Source organism: Symphalangus syndactylus, chromosome 18, assembly GCF_028878055.3.
Source record: "Symphalangus syndactylus isolate Jambi chromosome 18, NHGRI_mSymSyn1-v2.1_pri, whole genome shotgun sequence".
NCBI lineage: Eukaryota > Metazoa > Chordata > Mammalia > Primates > Hylobatidae > Symphalangus > Symphalangus syndactylus.
This window is the reverse complement of record NC_072440.2, coordinates 9,830,122-9,853,530: the sequence shown is the minus strand read 5'-3', so window position 1 is coordinate 9,853,530 and position 23,409 is coordinate 9,830,122. Positions and strand designations below refer to the sequence as shown.

Here is a 23,409-nt window from a genome sequence, read left to right as displayed (position 1 = left end):
CTCTTTATGGTGGAGTGTTGGGAGCCCTGGAGGGACTAGGCTGGGCTGGGGAGGTGGGGAGGGGCATACTGCTGTGTTGCTGGAGACCCCAGCTCACTCGCCGGCCAGGCCCCATCCTGCAACACACCAGCCGAGCTGTCCCAGCCCTGCTGGGCCTCAGTGCCCTCAGCTTCCACGTGCGCGCAGCAGGCCAGCCCGGTGTGGGTGGAGGGGAGCTGGGATCACCGGGTCCACCCACTACACAGCGGCTCATCCAGCACCAAAAGGCTCACCCCACCCCTGGGGGCAGCTAGGCCCTGCTGCCCGGTCAAAGGGCCCTGCTGTGACTGGGGCTTTGCCCCCGCCAGGCTGCCATCCCCCCAGGACACGGGAGAGTGGGCACGGAACAGGGTGACGGTGTGAGAAGCTTTGGAGAGGCCGCAGCTGACCATGACACATGCAGGGGACGTACCATCACATCGTGGATGTCGTCTGTTTTCTCCAAAGCCATTTCTTGATTTTCTTTGACTTCGGCACATGTATCATCTGCCAACGAAACACAGGGGAGGCCTGAACACGAAGCCTCAGCCAGACTTCCCACACCGGCTCCATTACTACAGCTGCAGGCAGGACAGCGACTTTACTTCCAGAAACCTCGCTCCAGGTGGGGCCTTCCCCTGGTGGAGCAGGTGCCTTTGTGGGTCCTGAGTCAGGCTCGGGGCATTCTGGCAGCCCCCATACATCCAGTGAGCGTCTACTGCACAGCACCTCCCCAGGGCTGTGACAGGGCTTGGGGGCCCGGGATTTCTGGAGGCCCAGGTGTCCCCAGGTGTGGAATGGTGGAGACAGCCTGGGATGGGGGTGGGAGTGATAGAGCCTGAGGGGCCACAGGCAGGGGTGAAGGAGGAGAGGGACATTTGATCCGGGTCTCAATGGGGCCAAGAAGACAAAGACACAGCTGTGTAGATGTCAGCGAGGAGCAGCCGGCACCGCGGGGGCCTGAGGAGTGGACTTCAGGGACCTGGGGCTGGAGGACGGACAGCCGAGGCCGGGCGGAGAGAGGATGACAGAAACCGCCCGGGCAGGAGGAGGCCTGGGTGGGGGCCACAGGGACTCTGAGAAGGGAGCAGGGCTGGGGGCTTGAAAGGGTTTGCCTGGCACGACCACCTGGGGCGGGGAGAGGGCGATAGAGACCTGGGGTCGGAGATACCCCATCACGCACACCAGGGCCGAAGGGCAGGCACCACACTCAGGTGGCGCCGACTCCCCCTGCCCGTGACAGACACACACGCCCTGAGCTGAGACGTGCACCTCCGATACGCTACCATTGACCCCAGCGCCTTCGTCCTTGATATCTGGAATGACCTTGGGCAAAAAGTGGAATTTCTTCTCTACCCAGCCCTTCCTTCGCAGAGCGGCCCGGACCACCGGGTAGTGTCCGTAGATAGAGAAAATCTTCTTCTCCTAAAATGGCAAGAGGATATTTTATTTTATTTCAATCATTTTTGGGGAATAGACAGATTTTGATTGCATGCATAAGCTTGTTAGTGCTGGTTTCTGAGATTTGGGGGCACCCATCACCCAATATATCATTTTTTTTTTTTTTGAGATGGAATCTCACTCTGTTACCCAGCCCGGAGTGCAGTGGGGCAATCTCAGCTCACTGCAACCTCTGCCTTCCAGGTTCAAGCAATTCTCCTGCCTCAGCCTCCCGAGTAGCTGGGATTACAGGTGCCTGCCACTAAGGAAGGAGACCACTACTACTCCTGCTGCCCTCCTCCCCCCACCTTGCCTAGTTCACAAGACAGGAGGAGAGAAAAAGCAAAAAGTTGGAAAAAAAAAAAAAAAAGAAGTAAGATAAATAGCCAGACAACCTTGGCACCACCACCCAGCCCTAGGAGTTAAAAAAAGTAATAATAATAACATCAACCCCTGACCTAAACTACTTGTGTTATCTGTAAATTCCAGACACTGTATGAAAAAAGCCTTGTAAAACTTTCTGTTCTGTTAGTTGATGCATGCAGCCCCCGGTCACGTTTCCCACGCTTACTTGACATATCACGACCCTTTCACGTGGACCCCTTAAAGTTGTAAGCCTTTAAAAAGGCCAAGAATTTCTTTTTCGGGGAGCTTGGCTCTTAAGACGCAAGTCTGCTGACACTTGCGGCCGAATGAAAACCTTTTCCTTCTTTAATCTGGTGTCTGAGGAGTTTTGTCTGTGGCTCATCCTGCTACACCACCAGGCCTGGCTAATGTTTGTATTTTTTAGTAGAGACGGGGTTTCATCATATTGGCCAGGCTGGTCTTGAACTCCTGACCTCAGGCGATCTGCCCACCTTGGCCTCCCACAGTGCTGGGATTATAGGCATGAGTCACCGCGCCCAGCCCCAATATGTAATCTTTTATCCCTCTCTCCCCTCCCAATCTCCCCCCGAGTCTCCAAACTCTATTTTATCATTCTTATGCCTTTGCATCCTCATAGCTTAGCTCCCTCTTATGAGAACAAACGATATTTGGTTTTCCATTCCTGAGTTACTTCACTTAGAAGAATGGCCTTCAGCTCCATCCAGGTTGCTGCAAGACATTATTTGTTTCCTTCTTACGGCTCGGTAGTATTCCGTGGTGTAGATACACCACAGTTTCTTTCTTTATCCGCTCATTGGTTGATGGGCATTTTGATTGGTTCCATATTTTTGCAGTTGTGAACTGAGCTGCTATAAACATGCGTGAGCAAGTATCTTTTTGTATCATGACTTCTTATCATCTGGGTAGATGCCCGGGAGTACGGTTGCGGATCAAATGGTAGATCTACTTTCAGTCCTTTAAGGAATGTCCACACTGTCTTCCACAGTGGTTGTACTAGTTTACATTCCCACCAGCAGCGTAAAAGTGTTCCCTGTTCACCACATCCACGCTGACCTCTATTATTTTTTCACTCTTTAATTATGGCCATTCTTGCAGGAGTAAGGTGGCATCACACTGTGGTTTTAAATCGCATTTCCCTGAGAATTAGCGATGCTGAGCATTTGTTCACATTTGTTGGCTGTTTGTGTAGTATTTTAAGTTAAGGAATTGAAAAATAAGTTGATTATTTTTCTGTAAGAGGAGTTTTCAAAGCAGAAGGAGACAAACTGTGCTCTGGTGGGAAGACATCTGCTCAAAGAAGACCATGCCCACACCCATGCACACAGCGGACGAAGCGGCACAATTGCAGCTGCAGCTGGAAACCCTGAGTCTGAGTCCCAGCACCCACACGAGACATTCGGTCGGTCCCAGCACAGCTCTGGGCCGCTGTCTACTCAGATAATCAGTCTGAGGCCTGTCACCCGCCCAGGTGGCTGTGCACGTGAATGAGCCTGATCACCTGGGGCTTTGGGGAGAACGGTGGGGGAGCTGGACAGTCCACCGAGAGGGCTGGCACCCTCCGACTCCACAAGACACTCTGCCATCCCCAACACCCTGCTTAGCTGTGGTCAAACTGAGTAACTTTAGAAAAATGGATCGGCAGAATACAATTCCTAAGGAAACCAGCAAAGGAATAAAAACTGTAAGACTTCCAACAGGTAAGAGAGGGAAAGGGGGGTTTAAAAAGTAATCAGTCCAAGAGAGTACATGAAAGGAGAGGAAAGGAAGATTGAACTGAAGGAACGTACTGAATGAATGAAGTAAGAGAACACATACACCTGAATACACCAACGGTTTAATTACAGATAAATACACTAAATGCTCCAGTCAAAAGGCAAAGAGACCATCAAACACATAAGTATACAGATGATAGGGTAGAAAAGGAAAAGATAGAAATATGAGACAAAATAGTCTTTGGGACAAATAAACATTACTAAGGTAAAGAAAACCGTTTCATAATTTTAAAAAGTTTCAATTCACTAGAAAGATACATGTGTATGCACCTATTAAGAAGGCATTAGTTATAAAAAACAAAAATAGAACTACAAAGTAGACAAATCCAAAACTGTAATAGGGTATTTTAACCTGCTTCTGTCAGTAATTGATAGAATGCACAGACTAATAGTTCAATAAGACTTTGGAGGATTTGAACAACTGAAATAACAAAGTCTACTCTAGTGGCTATAAACAGCTCACTCTGGCGGAGCGCGGTGGCTCAAGTCTGTAATCCCAGCACTTTGGGAGGCCGAGGCGGGTGGATCACCTGAGGTCAGGAGTTCAAGATCAGCCTGGCCAACATGGTGAAACCCCGTCTCTACTAAAAATACAAAAATTAGCCGAGCATGGTGGTGCACACCTGTAGTCCCAGCTACTCAGGAGGCTGAAGCAAGAGAATCGCCTGAACCTGGAAGGCAAAGGTTGCAGTGAGCCAAGACTGCGCCACTGCACTCCAGCCTGGGAGCCTGGGTGACAGAGCGAGACTCCGTCTCAAAAAAAAAAAAAGCACACTCTACACCAACTGCTACATAAATTAACAAAATGTTAGGTGCAAAGCAAGTCTAAACAAATTTCAATGGAATAACATTATACATAGCACATTCCCGACCACAATGCAATCAAGCTAGAAAACAAGAACAATGTGGCCGGGCGCGGTGGCTCACGCTTGTAATCCCAGCACTTTGGGAGGCCGAGGCGGGCGGATCACGAGGTCAGGAGATCGAGACCACGGTGAAACCCCGTCTCTACTAAAAATACAAAAAATTAGCCGGGCGTGGTGGTGGGCGCCTGTAGTCCCAGGTACTCGGAGAGGCTGAGGCAGGAGAATGGCGTGAACCCGGGAGGCGGAGCTTGCAGTGAGCCGAGATTGCGCCACTGCACTCCAGCCTGGGCGACAGAGCGAGACTCCGTCTCAAAAAAAAAAAAAAAAAAAAAAAAAAAGAACAATGTAACTACAAAAAAGTAACAAGTGTAGACTCTAAGAACAACACTTTTAAGTAACATGAACCATAAAATGAACATAGACAAATGTACTCCAAAATAAAAGCTTGTGAAATGCAGCTAACACAGTACCCAGAGGGATAGTTATAGCCTTAAATGTTTATACATTTATAAACTTTAATACATTTATAAGTATAAATGTTTATACACTTAAAGGTTTCAGAAGAAAATCTGAAAATTAATGAGCGGGAATTGTTCTACTTATATGAAGTTCCAGAAAAGCTGGAAGGACAGTGATAGAAAGCACAAATAGTGCACCCATTGTTGCCAGGATTTGGGACGGGGGTGGGGAATAACCGATAGGGGCCAAGGGGAACTCCTGAGGGTGATGAAATGGTCTTTATGAAGATTGCTGCCTGACTGCACATGTTTGCACCTGAGGGTGATGGAACAGTCTTTATGGAGACTGCCTGACTGCACATATTTGTACCTGAGGATGATGGAACAGTCTTTATGGAGACTGCCTGACTGCACATATTTGTACCTGAGGGTGATGGAACAGTCTTTATGGAGACTGCCTGACTGCACATATTTGTACCTGAGGGTGATGGAACAGTCTTTATGAAGATTGCTGCCTGACTGCACACATTTGTACCTGAGGGTGATGGAGCAGTCTTTATGGAGACTGTCTGACTGCACATATTTGTACACGTTCTGCTCTCTGTCCGGGTGTGTCTGGCCATAACAACATCGTGCCGTGCACCTGCAGTCTGTGCACTTTCAGTGTGTGTTGTACCTCAGAGGGGAGTTAAGGGAATGCGGATGTTTTCTCACACTATTGCCAGCTGGATGACTCGGGGTGCCTCTGTGGTCAGGCCTTCTGAGCAGTGGAAATCGACATGCCATCAAGACAAAGAAAGTCGTCTTTGCCCAGGTCACTTGCTTTTCCCATTCCAAGGGTGGCAGACCTGGAGCCCTCAGCTCCCATTTGCAGAACACGAGTGCCTTCCTTGTCTCCCCAGACCCAAATGGAGAGCAGAGGTCTCCTCCCTCCCCAAGGGAGGCCTTGCTTACATCCCAGTTAAAAGGTAAGGCTTCCCTCTCCTGGGCTCCCTTTCCTGGGGGGGCCAGTGCCAACTGCCCCATATAAGCTCCCAGGGCCATAATGTTGGGTTCCTCTCCTGAGGTGCAAACCCATCTGCACACACAGGTGGAGACACAGTGAGCGTCCCTAAGGGGAGCTGGGGTGTGGGGAACCTACGCAGGCATTCTCTGAGTACCTGGAAGTCTGTTTCCCATCCGGGAGCCTCATGCTTCCCATGGGGATAAGCAGATAAACAGATAAAGCTGGGACAAGCACCCACACCCTGGGACACACAGTGGGCGGCACTGGCCACCCCTTGGTGGGAGGCAGAGAAGCATTGCCTCATTCTAAAGTACGGCTAAAATAAAAGGTAACTCCAGGCTAGGCGCAGTCACTCACGCCTGTAATCCCAGTACTTTGGGAGGCCAAGGTGGGCAGATGATCTGAGGTCAGGAGTTCGAGACCAGCCTGGCCAACATAGTGAAACCTCCATCTCTACTAAAAAATACAAAAATTAGCTGGGCATAGTGGCGTGCACCTGTAGTCCCAGCTACTCGGGAGGCTGAGGCACAAGAATTGCTTGAACCCGGGAGGCAGAGGTTGTGGTAAGCTGAGATCATGCCACTGCACTCCAGCCTGGGCAACAGAGCAAGACTTCATCTCAAAAATAAATAAGTAAATAAATAAAAGGTAACGTGAGCCAAGTCCCCACAGGGAGGAGGCTGCAGCTTGGGGGCACAGTGCGTCAGAGGCCAGATGGACAGATTCCAAGTTCCAAAACGAATGTCCTTTTAAAAAAGTGTCCCCCTCCTCACCGAGTCCCAAGGAACATTTACCTTGATTGCTTTTTCTGTTAACTGCCTTGCTATTTTGTATCTGTCTAATCCGGAGGAAGAAGCCAAGTCTTGGGAAATTCCTTGTTTTAATTCTGCAAAAGAGAAAGAGGACATCAAGTCAAAGGACAAGGAATCCAAGGCCGGGCACGGTGGCTCATGCCTGTAATCCCAGCACTGTGGGAGGCCAAGGTGGGTGGATCACCTGAGGCCAGGAGTTCGAGACCAGCCTGGCCAACATGGCGAAACCCTGTCTCTACTAAAAATACAAAAATTAGCCAGGCGTGGTAGCTCATGCCTGTAATCCCAGCTACTCAGGAGGCTGAGGCAGGAGAATCGCTTGAACCTGGGAGGCAGAGGTTGTGGTGAGCCGAGATCGCGCCATTGCACTCCAGCACAGGCAACAAGAGCGAAACTCTGTCTCAAAAAAAAAAAAAAAGATATGCATCTGATGAGGCCAGACATGAAATGGCATATTCTGAGGGGTGCCATCCATGAGCCAGCAAAATTCATCCACAGTGATGGAGACCAGAGCTGTGGGAGAGGGGGTGTGGCCGGAGATTGGTCCAAGGAATGGTGGTAGAAGTGTCAGCGGTGTGTGAACCAGAGCGACTTCATCTTGAATAGGGGCTGGATAAAATGAGGCTGAGACCTACGGGACTGCACTCCCAGATTGTGAAGGCATTCTAAGTCACAGGATGAGACAGGAGGTCGGCACAAGATACAGGTCATAAAGACCCTGCTGATAAAACAGGCTGCCGTAAAGAAGCTGGCTAAGACCCACCAAAACCAAGACGATGATGAGAGTGACCTCCGGTCATCCTCACTGCTACACTCCCACCAGCGCCGTCTCAAAAAACATAAATCAAATTAAATTAAATTAAGTAGTTCTGACTATCAAAAGGAAGCATGAAGTGACTGACAAGGCCACATCCATCTTACAAAGAGCGTGTATCCAGGACATACAGAGAATTCCTGCAAGTCCATGAGGCCACAGCGCGATTTAACCGCTGCCTGCAGTCCCGGAGCCGCACTCCAAGAAGGAAGAGCTCCAAATGGCCAATAATCATATGAAAAACAGTTCAACACCTTGAGCTGTCTGGAAATGCAAATTAAAACCACTGAGATTTAATTTAATGCAAATTAAAACCACACAACCCAGAGTGCCCGAAATGGCAGTGAGGACACCCACTGCAGGTAGGGACGGGGGGCACCGGAGCTCTCAATCCGGCCCTTAAATGGTTGGGGGACCTTCTAAAGCTAAGTATGCACCTGCCCTGTAACCCAGCCATTGACTCCTAGGGAGCATGTACCCATGCAACGAAGACGAGTCTGAAGAGGGCAAGGGCAGGAAGGAAGAGAGAGGCGAGTGCAGCGCCCCCACGACCCGCCAGGAGAGCCCTTCACACCCACACGTTTAATTTCCCAGTTTCCCATGAAGCTGGCCAGTGGGATCAGGGTACAGGAGGCAGGAGCCAGTGCCCCCCAACACCCCTGGGGTCCTCTGCCTGGACTGTCCAAGAGAAGGCGCCTGGTTCTGCAGCTCAGTGAAGTGCCTGCCCCCAGAGTCCCTGATTTCCTGGCAGCAGGCTGCAGCCAGCACTGCCTCTGAGCCTGGGAGCTGCAGGACCACTCTGGGCGAGTGGCTGGCACACAGGCAATACACGATACCCACTATTTTCTTCTCTCCCGTCTGCATCCGAAGAAGAAGCCAACGAGAGCCCCTTCCTCTCTGGCTCCATGCTGGCCTCCAATAGCTCGCCCTTTGCTCCTCTGGCCCCTGGAGGAGAGGGTGTGGTGGTTACGGGAAACCAGGAGGGTGTGGGGGGCTCTGGGGATGGGGAGGGTTCTGAGGCCCAAGCTGAGGGTCAGGTCTGGGGTTGGGAGTCAGGTCTGGGGTTGGGGGTCAGGTCTGGAGTGGGGGTCAGGTCTGGGTTGGGAGTCAGGTCTGGGTTGGGGTCAGGTCTGGAGTGGGGTCAGGTCTGGGTTGTGGGGTCAGGTGTGGGGTTGTGGGTCAGGTCTGAGATGTGGGTCAGGTCTAGGGTCGGGGGTCAAGTCTGGGTTGGGGGATCAGGTTTGGGTTGGGGATCAAGTCTCGGTTGTGGGTCAGGTCTGGGTTTGGGGGTCAGGTCTAGGTTGGGGGTCAGGTCTGGGGTTGGGGGATCAGGTTTGGGTTGGGGATCAAGTCCCAATTGTGGGTCAGCTGGGTTTGGGGGTCAGGTCTGGGTTGTGAGTCAGGTCTGGGTTTGGGGATCAGGTCTGGGATTGGGGGTCAGGTCTGGGGTTGGGGATCAGGTCTGGGTTTGGGGATCAGGTCTGGGGTTGGGGATCAGGTCTGGGTTTGGGGGTCAGGTCTGGGGTTGGGGATCAGGTCTGGGGTTGGGGGTCAGGCCTGGGGTTGGGGATCAGGTCTGGGTTTGGGGGTCAGGTCTGGGGTTGGGGGTCAGGTCTGGGGTTGGGGGTCAGGTCTGGGGTTGGGGATCAGGTCTGGGTTTGGGGGTCAGGTCTGGGGTTGGGGGTCAGGTCTGGGTTGGGGTCAGGTCTGGGTTGGGGTCAGGTCTGGGTTGTGGGTCAGGTCTGGGTTGGGGTCAGGTCTGGGTTTGGGGGTCAGGTCTGGGTTGGGGTCAGGTCTGGGTTGTGGGTCAGGTCTGGGTTGGGGTCAGGTCTGGGGTTGGGGGTCAGGTCTGGGTTTGGGGGTCAGGACTGGGCTGGGGTCAGGTCTGGGTTGAGCGGCAGGTCTGGGTTGGGGGTCAGGTCTGGGTTGTGGGCATCAGGTCTCAATTGGGCATCAGGTCTAGGTCGAGAGGGAGGTCTAGGTTAATGAGGAGAGGTATGGGGTTCTGAAGGCAGAGGGGAGTGGACAGTTGTGGAGTTCCCAGAAGATGGGGGAAGGTGGGGAGAACAGCTCTGGGCTTTCCAGGGTGGGCCGGTGGCTAGAGTTGGGCAGGTTTCGTGGGGGAGTTCTGTGGTTCTGAGAGAGGAGGGTCTGGGATTCCTAGGGTAAGGGGTCTAGAATTCGGAGGCCAGAGGCGGGGAGCGGGTAGGCCTGGGTTTCGGTGTGTGGGAGGCGGGTCTGGGGTTCCAAAGGCAGATGGGGAGGAGCGGTCCTGTCTGGGATCGGAAGCGCAGATGGGCCTGGGGTTCCGCCGTCGGGGGTCGTGCTCACCGGGGACCGGGTCAGTGGCTCGCGGCGTCCTGGGGTTGCCTGGGGCAACGTGCTGGGGCGGCCACGCGCATTGTGCACCCCCGGTGCGGCGGCTGCTGGGCCCGGGGCCTGGGGCTGTGCAGCGGCGGCGGCCCCGAGGCGTGGGGCTGCGCGGGCGGCGGGGGGCGCGGGGGCGCGGGGGGCTGCGGCGTGCGGAGGGCGCGGGCCCCGACGGGCAGCTGTCGTCGGCTGTTGGGCTGGGCCCGGGTTGGGGTCCGGGTCCCGGGCTGCTGTCGGAGCAGGCGTGGCTGCGGGGTCCGCGGCGCGGGACGGTGCGCGCCATGGTGTCCGCAGAGGGAGGGCCCGAGTGTAGCCCCAGGTCACGCGCTGCGGCCCCGCGCCCCCCTGTGGAGGTCACACTCAATCCCCCACCAGGTCACAAAGACCCGCGGGTCACATCCTGCCCCTCCCCCTCAGGCCCCCCAGGCCCGCGGGGCCTTCTCGCCCTCCCCGGGGCCCTCGCGCCGCCCTCCCTCCCTGGGCCCTTCCCCGACGCGAGGCTGGAGCGGCCGGGTGAGGAGGCCGCGGGCGCTGGGCTCCTCACGGGCTACGCGCTGCGGGTCCTGACGGTTTGGGGCGACGGGGTGACCGCAGCAGCGCCCCTGTCCTGCGGTGGAACCTGGGAGGGCCTTGGTGTCCGCAGAACCACTCGTGGGGTCCCACGCCGCTGCCCCCCGGGGGGTTCTGAGCCCACCCAGGTCCACACGGCCCCTGTCCTTTCCCCCCCACCCAGCAGATCACCCCACTCCCCCATCACCCCGCCAGGGAAGCTCATGTGTGATCTGGCACCTCGGGGTGGGGGTAGGAAAGACACACCCGCCCCACCAGGACCCTCACTCATGGCAACTTTCCAAAGCCTAGATGTCTTTATTTGGTTTTAAATCAACTTTATTTTGCATGTAACTTCCCAAGATAGCCCAAAAGGAAGGTTCTGCCCCGACTCTGAAGGGGCTGGTGGGGGACTTGAAGGGGGCGAGTGGGGGCGTCCCCTGGCGGGGGTGGTTCCTTTCCAGCTCCCTCCCTCTTCCCCGGGGAAGGCCACTGGGCTCTCACCAGCCCCCAGTACTGGCCTCTAGGGGTTACACAAATCGGTGAGTGAAAAGCTGGCCCTCCCTCCACCCGCCCCTCCTCCCTGTGTCCCGATGTTTTCAGATCTGAGTGAGCTGACCCTGCTGAGACCCAGTATTAAATAGCCACAGCCACGTCTACAAGTCAGCGTTTATTGCTCAAGCGTATTAAACAAAGATGTAGATTGAAAGAGACAGTTCTTTTAAACCCCATTTGTCCGGATTTTTTAAGCGCTCTAAAATAAGAAAATATGAAAGTGCAAGCTAGGAAAAACGCTCCAAGTGCCTAATTCTGGCTCTGAAACTTGAGCTCTCTGGTCTGCCCCCAAGAAGACATCAGCCCGCCCTGTGCTGTCCCTGTGGCTCCCACCCCATTCCCAGGAGCAGACCCCACCAGCCTCAAAGCTGCAGGGAGGTGGGGGTGGCCTACAGACAGGGTGGGGTCTGCATCCGGTGCCAGTGAAAGCGGCCTCTCCTCTCCCACAGTGGCGCTTGTTTGGGGCCGCAGCCAAAGCGTTTGCCGGGCCCCTGACTCTGTCCTTCCAGAGCTGCCGAGGACTGCAGAGAGGGCCTGGCTTGTCCCCTCTCAGAGCAGCTGGGGAGGTGTCTTGCCTGCATCCCCCCCTTGAATGGTTGAAAATAATGATTCCACTTGTCATCAACACCATGAAGGTATCTTGGCAGCCAGAGTCACTCCTGTTCCGCAGTGAGAAACCTGGGAGGGTCCTCAAACCCCCTGGCAGGGTCTGCAGGCCGCCCCATCCAGCTGCATCTCCCAGGCCTCCTGGTTCTTTGATCCTGACGGCCCCGGGCCACAGAATGCATCTCCGGGCCCTTCCAGCAGCCCATGGGGGACCAGTCAATACACCCCACGGCAGTAAAGAGAAAATGTTCATGTCTTCTCAGATCAGAAGGAAAGAAACAAAACCACTGTGAAGGAAAACACCTGCTGGAAAGTAATTACCAAAATAACAGCATGCCCAGTTTCACAGTCGCCCCAACTCACTGCGGGTTTACTGCCGTGTCAGCTGGGAGGACCCAGGTGCCCTCGGGATGAGGAGATGCAGGGAAACCCACTCCTGGCCATGGCACTGCCCAAAGCCAGTGTTATTCTCACACCCAACTGTCCCTGCAGCCTGGCAGGTGGGCAGTGACCACCTGGGCTGTACCCTAAGACCCTAAAACAGCAGAGATGAAGAAAACCGCTGGCCCTGGGGCCTTCTCAGTGAGGGTCAAGACAAAGTACTTGCTAGGAGGTAGAGGGGGCTGGGTGAACCTGTGAGAATTCCTGGGCTCTGACCTGACCTGTCCTGCATTTTGAGTAATGGGAGCAAACACAGGAGGGAGGGGCTCAGCTTCCCCTGGTCACTGGGGCCAGGGAGACGTAGTCCAGCCCCTTTACAAAGCCTTAGATGCAGCCCCACCCCCAAGAACACTGCCTGTCACAGCAGCGGCCACGTGGCACTCCAAGCTGGGCATGACAGTGCCTGGGACGTGGGCAGTGGCCACATGGCACTCCAAGCTGGGCATGACAGTGCCCGGGACGTGGGCCGCGGCCAGGACGTGGGCCGGCCAGTGTGGCGGCAGATCCCTCTAGAATGGCTGGGTCTAAGTAGGAAGACAGGGCGGGCGACCCGGCGTGGACTGGTGTGGATTTCACCTGGGAGAGCAGCGGCAGCCTGTGTCACTTGTGCCTGGGCTCTGGAGGAGGGGCTCCCACGGCTCCTGGGCCAGGACAGAGGCGCCCAGCCCTGCTCTCACTGTCCAGGAAGAGCCGCTGAGCAGGCTGAGCCTGGGGCAGGTGCACCTCGCAGGGAAGTGGATAAGATCCCACTGGGCTGACTGGGCACCCGGGATAGACCCGACGTGTGGAGGGAGGAAGCCAGGTCAGAGTGGGCAGGAGACGCAGGGACCCACAGTCTGGCTCCCGGTCAGGTCCAGAGAGCCCACTCCAGCCCAAGCCATGAGAGAGGCAGGAAGAGGAGCTGGGGCCAGCTCAGGGGTGGGGCTCTCGAGGCGGAGCTGGGGGCCCTTCCTCGGCCTGGAAAGTTGCAGCCATGCTCCTGCTGTTAGGACACGGGAGCCACTCGGAGCTGACTGAGCTGACTGAGGCACAGACTAGCCAACAGTGGCCTATTTTAAAATTGAACTACCCTAGGAAGTGAAAACCCCACCTGCAGCCTGGTTTGCCCTCACACAAGGGAAAAGAGGTGTTAGAAGCAGTAGCTCAGGGCGATTAGGGGTTGTGCGTTTCCGTGCTTGGGGCCAGGCTGGGCACTGCCACCCGGTTTCCGCGTCTGGGGGTCACTGAGCCATTTGCACCACGACGGCTCTCCAGGCTTTCTCCTTGTCAAACTCCTTCAGGGGGCTCCTGGCCACCTGCAACCGAGACAGGAAAGGTGTTACTTCACCAGGGCCACCTGTGCGGCGGGAAGGGGGACACTCCACTCGGCCACAGGCAGCGAGCAGCCAGCATTCAGAAGTTTTCTTCGAATGTGTAGGAAGTGGGGGAACTAACCCCTGGGCCTCTATGGAAAGAGATAAAGGCCTTCACTCCCTCACTGTCCCACAAACGCCTGCGTCCCCGCACACACGGTCTCTACAGAGCCTGGGATGGAGCAGTCCTTCACTCGGCCCCTTGCCCTGGCTCTGGGGCGGGGAGTGGGGGGAGGCCGCCCAAGGGTGGGCATGTGCCTGACGGCCGAGGAAGAAAACACTTAAGGCAGAGGTGACCAGGTGCCTCCAGGCAAAGGGGAGGACAGTGCCAGCCCCAGCTGCCCACTCTGAGCCCCAACTGCCCACTCTGAGCCCCAGCCATCCACCCTGAGCCCCAGCCGCCCACCCAGAGCCCCAGCCGTCCACTCTGAGCCCCTGAGACCAGCAGTTCTGGGATCCAGGGAGAGCATCTCATGCGTCTGTCTCTGGGCCTTGCCAGTCACAACAGAAACCCAGGCGGGTCTCATTTCAGGCCCAGGGACTGCCGTCCTAGCAGGGAGACTGACCACAGCCAAGAAAAACAGCAGCAAAGCAGCTGAGGAGGCAGGTTAAGGGAACAGCAGTAGGGAGGGTGGAGGGTGGGGGCGACGGGGTCGGCTGAGAAATGAGCCAAGGGCAAGAGAGCATCCTCCGGGACTTAGCGGGCACTGGAGGCTCTGCACCAAGGTTCTGAGGCCAGTGGTGTGCCGAACACAGGAGGGCAGGGTGTGCAGGGCAAGAGCAGCGGCCGGTCCGCCCAGGGTGGCCTAGAGGTGGGGCAGGACTCAGAGCCCCGCTGAGTGGCTGCCCGGGTGTTTGGGCATCAAGGTGACAGTCCTAGTGGTCACTGCACCTGAGGGTCAGCAGGCAGGTTTGCCCAGGGGAGCACCGCCAGGACCTGTAGCTTGGTGGGGGGAAGACGCTGAGCCTCTGCCTTTCAGTTGTGGGGGCAGCGAGACAGTAGGCAGGGCCCGGGGGGAACATTGTTCAGGTGGTGACAGCCAGAAGTTGTTGACACCCCAGCTTTACGGAGCCCCGCGTGCCAGGCTGGGTGGGCATTGCCTTCCCTGCAGAATTGCGTCCCCACCAGAGACCAGGGAAGGAAACTTCAGGGCCTGTGGCAGTCCTCACAAAGCCCTCTTCTGTGTCTCTAAGAGCAAATCTGAAAGCATTAAGTCCAGAATATTTCCCAGGGATGGGTCTGGGTTTACCTAGGCTTTGTGTTTGTATTTTTAAAAGACATTTTATGGCCAGGCACGGTGGCTCACGCCTGTAATTCCAGCACTTTGGGAGGCCGAGGCAGGTGGATCACGAGGTCAGGAGTTCGAGACCAGTCTAACCAACATAGTGAAACTCCATCTCTACTAAAAATAGAAAAATTAGCCGGGCTTGGTGACGGGCACCTGCAATCCCAGCTACTCGGGAGGCTGAGGCAGGGGAATTGCTTGAACCCAGGAAGCGGAGGTTGTGGTGAGCCGTGATCGCGCCACTGCACTCCAGTCTGGGTGACAGTGTGAGACTCCTTCTCAAAAAAAAAAAAAAAAAAAAGAAGAACAAAAAGACATTTTACTTCTTCGGGGTTTTTCTGGGGTGTTTTTAAAAATACAAAGTGGCACAATGAATCTTCGAGGGTTGCATCATGTGGCCCTCGGAGGCCCTCACCAGGACAGGAGCCCCCAGTGCAGGCCTCTCACCTCCCCAGCGGGCGCTCCTGTGGGCCACTCACCTCCCCAGCGCCCCCACTGCAGGCCAGTCACCTCCCCGGCTCGGCACCCCTGTGGGCTACTCACCTCCCCAGCGCCCCCACTGCAGGCCACTCACCTCCCCGGCTCGGCACCCCTGTGGGCTACTCACCTCCCCAGCTTCCCCCCACCCCACAGTCTCCTCACTTCCCTGGCTGGGCCCCCTGTGGGCCACTCACCTCCCCAGCGCCCCCTCCCCCTGCAGGCCACTCACCTCCCCAGCCAGGCGCTCCTGCGGGCCGCTCTGGGTGTCCCAGGATGCGCCCTGCAGCCTTGTGCTGACCTTGAAGCGCACGCACTGGATGGCGGTGCCCGTGTTGAGGCCGGCCTGCAGCAGGAGCAGCAGCAGCAGCAGCAGCAAGAGCACGTCGTAGGATGGCTGCAGGCGGACGGAGGTGTGAGCAGGGTGGCCCAGCCGCCCTCCAGCCCAAGAGACCAAAGCTCCCTCGTGCCCGCGGCCTTCACAAAGAGCAGGTGCCAGGGCTCGAGTCGGAACCCCAGTAACCCAAACACATTGTTGTTTCAACAACCTGATGATAATCATTCTAGCTCAAGTAATGAGGTCAGTTCTGCTTTAAATGCCATCAGCTTGTGTTCAACGTGCGGGAATAAAAGTGACTGAGCCACTGCCAGGCCCTGCGGACAGTGCTGGTTGCTAGTGGTCAAGTCGCTCCACCCCTCCTGCTCCAACACGCGCAAGGCTCGGTCCCGGAGCCAGAGAGACCGTCCGCGGGAGGCAGAAGCACTGACCGTTCTGTGTCCGCAGGATCCTGAGCAGAGGAGACAGGGGCACAGATCCCCAACAGCCTCACCCCTGGGCCCCAGCTGCTAGGAAGGAAGGGGCAGGAGGCAGCACGGTGAGCTCAGCAGGGAAGAGGACGGAGGGAGCGGCCACGGATGCAGGGGACCAGAGAGTGACCACAGAGCACCCAAAACCCTCTGTGCCCGTGGATAGCTTTCCAGTGTTGGCTCAAGAAAAACAAAGCAACTAAATGTTAACACACAAGAGAGCCAAACATCTATCCAATGTCACTGCTACAAAAAATAAGAGAAGAAACAGAATGAACAGCTCTTCTCAAGTTAATGTAAAACTTTTTTTTGCGACAGAGTCTCCCTCTGTCACCCAGGCTGGAGTGCAGTGGCGCGATCTCGGCTCACTGCAACCTCTACGTCCCAGGTTCAAGTGATTCTCCTGCCTCAACCTCGCCAGTAGCTGGGATTACAGGTACCTGCCACCACGCCCAGCTAATTTTCGTAGTTTTAGTAGAGATGGGGTTTCACCATGTTAGCCAGACTGGTCTCCTAACCTCAGGTGATCCGCCTGCTTTGGCCTCCCAAAGTGCTGGGATTACAGGCATGTGCCACTACGCCCGGTCTGGATTTTAAGTCATTATTAGAAAGTCTGGTACTTGTGTTTCCAGCTGGAGTTTACCCTGGAGGATGGTAAAGGCACGGGCCCCATGTGGTCTTTGCTCTTCAGTTGTTGAGACACCATTTATTGCAAAGCCTACGCTTTCCTCAGTCTCAAGAAAAAAAAAAAATCCAGAGCCATTAAGGAAAATATTAATCAATTTAACTATTTTAAAAAATAGCTTTCACATAACAAAAATCACAACAAGCAGAATAAGAAATAGCCGCCAGGCTGAGACCACCGTTTGTATCCTCCAACACAGATGGAGCTGGTCTCCCCAGGCACCAGGGTTAGCGGAAAATGGGCAGTAGACATGAGCAGAGTCCACTGAAAAAGCAATGCAGACGCCCTCATGCTTCGTAAGAGGTCCTCGTCCTCACCCACGTTGAGACGGAGGTGCTCCCACCCGTGTCACCGAACCCCAGCGTGACACCCTCTGTGGGGGGCTGTGGAGAAGTGAGCACCTTCACGCCATTGGCAGGAGGGAAGGTGGACGGCCCCCATTGAGGAGTTCACTGAGATTTAACAGCATGACGGCTGCACCTACCCTCGACCCGGCAGTCTCTCTCTTAGCTGGATATCCTACAGATGCGCTGAGGATTCAAAAGGAAGATGCGTGCAGGTTGTTCATGGAGGAGTTATTTACAGTAGCAGACGGTTGGAATAACTCAGTTTCCATCACTAGGGACTGGCTGGGTTGACCAGGCAGTCAGGAGCGATGAAGGAATTCAGAAGAGCTCTGATGCCATTGGGTATCGAGAAAACGCCAGGATAAATTATTAAGTTTAAAAAAACAAGCAAGGGGCCGGGCACAGTGGCGGGAGCCTCTCATCCCACCACTTTGGGAGGCCAAGGTGGGCGGATCGCTTGAGCCCAGGAGTTCATGACCAGCCCGGGCGACAGAATGAGACCCTGTCTCTGAAAAATAAAATAAGTAAATACATAATTAAAAAGCGAGGTACATGGCTGGGCACGGTGGCTCACATCTGTAATCCCAGCACTTTGGGAGGCCGAGGCAGGCAGATCACTTAAGGTCAAGAGTTCAAGACCAGCCTGGTCAACATGGTGAAACCCTGTCTCTGCTAAAAGTACAAAAATTAGCCAGGCGTGGTGGCGCATGCCTATAATCCCAGATGCTCCGGAGGCTGAGAAAGGAGAATCACTTGAACCCAGGAGGCAGAGGTTGCAGTGAGCCAAGACTGTGTCACTGCACTCCAGCCTGGGAGACAGAGTGACATTCTGTCTTAAAAAAAAAAAAAAAAAAGGCAAGGTACAGAATAGCGATTCTAGTATACAAGCTATTTTGTAAGAAAGGAAAAAAAATTATCATCTGGTTGCTCGTAAGAGGAGCAGGTCAGTCAGGCATGAGACCACAGCTTCTCTGAGCTCATCTTTTATAGTTTGGCTTTTGAACCACATAAATATTTTATATATTCAAAAAATACCATTTTAAAAAGAAAAAAAGCACCAAGCCCTAAAATGGAATACAACCAGAGGCCATTAAACTTAATGGGGCATTGAACCCAGAGGATAACCCCACACAGAAAGGGGCCGACTGCGCTGGCTGGCGTGTGGCCGCCCCCTCCTAGCAGAATGCATGCCGAACACAACAGGGAAGCCTCAGGCTCACTCAGGACACGGCCCCTGGGTGGTAATATTGTCTCTTGTAATCGCGAACAATTATATGTATATTGTAAGACAACATGAAGTAGCAGATACATTAAATGTCACAGGAAACAAAATATTTGGAGTAGGAGTGGGCGAAGCAAACACCAGAGAAGTGAAGAAAAAACCTTGGGCCGGGTGTTGTAGCTCACTCCTGTAATCCCAGCACCTGTGGGAGGCCGAGGACGCTATCCCCCATCAGACAGTGACTCCATCCCCCATCAGACAGTGACCCCATCCCCCATCAGACAGTGACCCCATCCCCCATCAGACAGTGACTCCATCCCCCATCAGTGACTCCATCCCCCATCAGACAGTGACTCCATCCCCCATCAGTGACTCCATCCCCCATCAGACAGTGACTCCATCCCCCATCAGACAGTGACTCCATCCCCCATCAGACAGTGACTCCATCCCCCATCAGACAGTGACCCCATCCCCCATCAGTGACTCCATCCCCCATCAGACAGTGACCCCATCCCCCATCAGACAGTGACTCCATCCCCCATCAGTGACTCCATCCCCCATCAGACAGTGACTCCATCCCCCATCAGACAGTGACTCCATCCCCCATCAGTGACTCCATCCCCCATCAGTGACTCCATCCCCCATCAGACAGTGACTCCATCCCCCATCAGTGACTCCATCCCCCATCAGTGACTCCATCCCCCATCAGTGACTCCATCCCCCATCAGACAGTGACTCCATCCCCCATCAGACAGTGACCCCATCCCCCATCAGACAGTGACTCCATCCCCCATCAGTGACCCCATCCCCCATCAGACAGTGACCCCATCCCCCATCAGTGACTCCATCCCCCATCAGTGACTCCATCCCCCATCAGACAGTGACCCCATCCCCCATCAGACAGTGACCCCATCCCCCATCAGACAGTGACCCCATCCCCCATCAGACAGTGGCTCCATCCCCCATCAGTGACTCCATCCCCCATCAGTGACCCCATCCCCCATCAGTGACTCCATCCCCCATCAGACAGTGACTCCATCCCCCATCAGACAGTGGCTCCATCCCCCATCAGTGACTCCATCCCCCATCAGTGACCCCATCCCCCATCAGTGACTCCATCCCCCATCAGTGACTCCATCCCCCATCAGACAGTGACTCCATCCCCCACCAGTGACTCCATCCCCCATCAGCACAGGTATGTTGACCTGGAGCAAACAGCTTGAATACAGGTCTTCTAATGATTTGGGTGGCAAAACCATTTATACTGGGAAAAAAAAAAAAAAAACACTAGGTATCTAAGAAATACATCTAGCTACACGTGCCTGAGCCTTAGAAGTCATGTTGGAGATAAGCTCCTACTGGGCCAGCTCAAAGTAACAGGACTTTGAATTCTCCTTAAATTCACCCATTAAACTCAATGCAGTTCTGATGCAAATCCGAAAAGCATGTCTCATAAACCCAGGACAGATTCTAAAATGGGCTCAGGGACACAGGGGGTCCCAGGTCCCTGTGAAGCAGGTGGTGGCCCCAGATGCAGGGCGGAATCGAGGCCCCGAAGCCCTGGGGCCAGGCTGGCAGTGGGGAGCACGTTCACCGATGCCCAGGAACAGCGGAGGAGGCCCCGCCTGGAGCTGTCCCTGAAGCCGGCGTCCCCAGAGTCCTAGGCAAAGCCAGCAAGGGCCAGGCCACCACCAGAGCACCGCATGTCTGGAGGGCTCCGAAATAAAATACAACTCACTTTTATGGATGGTGGGTAATCTTTAAACATCTCCACAATTCTCATGATGCTGAATGACAGATATCCAGAGGCTGTGAACAGCAGCGGAGACGTGAGGCTGCTTATGGCAATCAGGACCTCCACCTGGAAAAAAAGCACGGGTTGCAGGGCCACGCCCCCGAGCCTGGGAGCCCAGGACAGGGAGCATGGCCAGGGCTGGGGTGGGGTGGGGGATGGCCGGGCACTCACCGGCATAGTCCCAAGCTGGTTCCCTGCATGGCTCCTGCTGACACCTCTGCCTTTTCTTTTTTTTTTTTTTTTTTTTTTCTTTTTTGAGCCAAGTCTCACTCTGTCGCCAGGCTGGAGTGCAGTGGCACGATCTCGGCTCACTGCAACCTCCGCCTCCCAGGTTCAAGCCATTCTCCTGCCTCAGCCTCCCGAGTAGCTGGGATTACAGGCGCCCACCACCACACCTGGCTAATTGTTTTGTATTTTTAGTAGAGACAGGGTTTCATCATATTGTCAGGCTGGTCTTCAACTCCTGACCTTGTGATCCACCCACCTTGGCTTCCCAAAGTGCTGAGATTACAAGCGCGACCAGCCTGCCTTTTCATTCACAGCGCAGTGCCACAAGTTTTGAAATATTTACCATCTAGGCACGGTGGCTCACATCTGTAATCCCGGCACTTTGGGAGGCTGAGGAGGGCGGATCACCTGAGGTCACGAGTTCGAGGTCACGAGTTCGAGACCAGCCTGGCCAACATGGTGAAACCCCTATCTCTACTAAAAATACAAAAACTAACTGGGCGTTGTGGCGCATGCCTGTAGTCCTAACTACTTGGGAGGCTGAGGCAGGAGAATCGCTTGAACCTGGGAGGCAGAGGTTACAATGAGCTGAGATCGCACCACTGCACTCCAGCCTGGGTGACAGAGCAAGACTCTATCTCAAACAAACAAAACCAAGAAACAAAAAACATTTACCTGCAATTCTCCACTCTTGAAATAATAGCCCTTCCGCATGGGTCACCTCCTTCACTGCTCTGAAGTCTGTCCTTTTAACCCATCCCAAATCTTCCTGTTTGACCCATCAAGTCTCAGAGACAGCCTTCACTCATGCCAAGCGTGGGCAGTCACCTTGCAAAGCACTCAGGGCCCACATTTTGGCAGCAGTCATTAACCAGTTCGTATCCCACCGCTGCCAGTTTGTGGCAGTTTCGGCCGGGCATGGTGGCTCACACCTGTAATCCCAGCACTTTGGGAGGCCTAGGCAGGTGGATCACCTGAGGTCAGGAGTTCGAGAGCAGCCTGGCCAACATGGTGAAACCCCGTCTCTACTGAAAATACAAAAATTAGCCGGGTGTGGTGGCAGGCGCCTATAATCCCAGCTACTCGGGAGGCTGAGGCAAGAGAATCGCTTGAACCTGGGAGGTGAAGGCTGCAGTGAGCCAAGATCGTGCCGTTGCACTCCAGCTTGGAGGACAAGAGCGAGACTGCGTCTCAAAAAAAAAAAAAACAACAACAACAAAACAAAAAAATAAAAAACAAAAACAAAAAACAATCGACCAGCCTTAGGAGGTACAGATGATGCTCAGACACTGGTCTCCTTCCATGGGTTAGGCACAGACAGCGCTTCCAGCGTCTACACCACCTTGCTCAGGTCTGCCTGTCCCTGGGAACAGTCCCTGCTGGGCGGGCCAGCCTCCGCCTCCCACAACCCCCACCTTCCTCATTCCGCAGGCCCTGCAGCCCAGTCACTGCACTCTCTCGGGCTGGAGCCTGGTCACATGGCACCAAGGGAGGGCTGGGCCAGGCCCTGGCCCCGCTCAGTGGGTCTCTGGCACCCAGGGGTGAGGGGTTCACCCACCAGACACTTGCTGGGACACTCTGCTGTCACATGACTGGCAATGGCACTTGGAAAGCACTAAGAGAAAAGAAAAAAGAAAGATTTTAGAGGAAATAGTCCAAGAAGTCGAATTCGAAATGTGTGCTCTCCCACCAGGGACCCCTCCATCCAGGCTGCCTGGCTGGCTTGCTGTGGGGGGCGGGGGGGATGGTGCGGTGCCCAAGGGCGCAGCTGGGGCAGGGATGTGTCCGCAGGGAAGCAGGGGTAGCCTCTCAGAGGTTTTCTGTGCTCTCTGTTCCTCAACCATTGGTTTAAAATTTTAAGCCTGTAGAAAAGCTGCAAGAGCAGTGCAGGGGGCATCTGAGGCCCCAAAATCACCAGAGTCCTTGACACTCACATCTGTGCTCTCTCCAGCTGTCCCAGACAGCCTGACGCCTGAACACCTGAGAGTGCTAGCAGAGCCCAGGACACACTCTTGCACACACCCAAAGCAGGACCACGCCTGAGAGACTCCACGTGGCGCCAATGTGGTCCATGCCCAGATTCTCCCGGTTGTCCTCATCATGTTCTTTTTTTAAAATTTTTTAATTTTTCTTTCTCCTTTTTTTTTTTTTAGATGGAGTCTTGCTCTGTCACCCAGGCTGGAGTGCGGTGGCGCAATCTCAACTCACTGCAACCTCCGCCTCCCAGGTTCAAGCCTCCTGAGTAGCTGGGATTATAGGTACCCACCACCACACCCGGCTAATTTTTGTATTTTTACTAGAGACAGGGTTTCACCATGTTAACCAGGCTGGTCTCGAACTCCTGACCCCAGGTGATCTGCCCGCCTCGGCCTCCCAAAGTGCGGGGATTACAGGCATGAGCCACCGCACCTGGCCCTGGTCATGTTATTTCTAGAGCTGTCTGTTTGTTTGCTCCTCATCCGGATTCAGTCTGCCATTGCACTCGTAGTCTCCTTGTGGGTCTCTGTTATTCGGGGAGTCCCTCAGCCTCTGTCACCTCCGTTACCTGGATGCTTCTGGGGGATGCAGCCCATCAGCTGCAGTCGGGCCTCCGTGTGGGACAGGATTCCTTCACGATGAGCCTTGGGGAGCCTCGGAGGAGACTCTGCAGTGCCCCAGGGTGTGGACTGCCCCTTCCTGATGACACTGACTTGACTCACTGGGTTGGGGGGATCTGCAGGTTCCTCTGTTGGATGGGCACCTCTTCCTTTTTATAACCAAGAAATGCCCTTTTCCCACTTATTGTGAGGAGCCTGCCTTAGTTCCGCACAATGTGGGCAGGGGGAGGACTCATGCTCTTCATCCTCTTTATCCCCCCGAAGGTGTCCAGGTGCCTGCACGTGCCAGCACCCCAGCCCGGCCTGCTGGGGAGGGGGCTGCATCAGCCAGGGGCTGTGGAGAGAGGTTGGGCAGGACAGAGATGGGCTCCGAGCAGGGGAGCCTGGGCAGCAGGGAGAAGACTGGGGAGCTGAGGGGCTGCCAGTGCAAGGGCCCCAAGCCAGCTGCAGAGGTGGGTGTGGCCCTGGCCAGGGAGGCTGAGGTGTCAACACAGGGGTCTCTCCTGGGCTTGGTGCTTC

At 55.0% G+C, this 23,409-nt stretch overlaps 2 protein-coding genes across 11 annotated transcripts in view; both read right to left on the bottom strand.

Annotated features, from left to right (window-relative positions):
• Positions 1-10,062, bottom strand: part of TTLL8 (tubulin tyrosine ligase like 8) — a 35,624-nt gene extending 25,562 nt beyond the window's left edge. For 6 of the 7 annotated variants that reach the window (XM_055253330.2, XM_055253332.2, XM_055253328.2 and 3 more), the window contains exons 1-5: positions 9,905-10,062; positions 8,414-8,518; positions 6,742-6,833; positions 1,305-1,443; positions 452-525 (exon numbers count right to left, since the gene is read on the bottom strand). In XM_055253330.2, the coding sequence (XP_055109305.1) occupies positions 452-525; positions 1,305-1,443; positions 6,742-6,833; positions 8,414-8,480 (372 nt within the window). In that variant the 5' untranslated portion in view covers positions 8,481-8,518; positions 9,905-10,062. Of the gene's footprint in view, positions 1-451; positions 528-1,304; positions 1,444-6,741; positions 6,834-8,413; positions 8,519-9,904 lie in introns of those variants that run through there. The other variant, XM_055253333.2, reaches the window with a different exon arrangement.
• Positions 10,063-12,791: 2,729 nt separating this feature from the next.
• Positions 12,792-23,409, bottom strand: part of MLC1 (modulator of VRAC current 1) — a 29,036-nt gene continuing 18,418 nt past the window's right edge. For all 4 annotated transcript variants that reach the window (XM_063622501.1, XM_055252974.2, XM_055252976.2 and 1 more), the window contains 4 exons: positions 21,852-21,908; positions 20,009-20,131; positions 15,442-15,606; positions 12,792-13,389 (listed from right to left, as the gene is read on the bottom strand). In XM_063622501.1, coding sequence (XP_063478571.1) covers positions 13,315-13,389; positions 15,442-15,606; positions 20,009-20,131; positions 21,852-21,908 — 420 coding nt within the window. In that variant the 3' untranslated portion in view covers positions 12,792-13,314. The remainder of the gene's footprint in view (positions 13,390-15,441; positions 15,607-20,008; positions 20,132-21,851; positions 21,909-23,409) is intronic.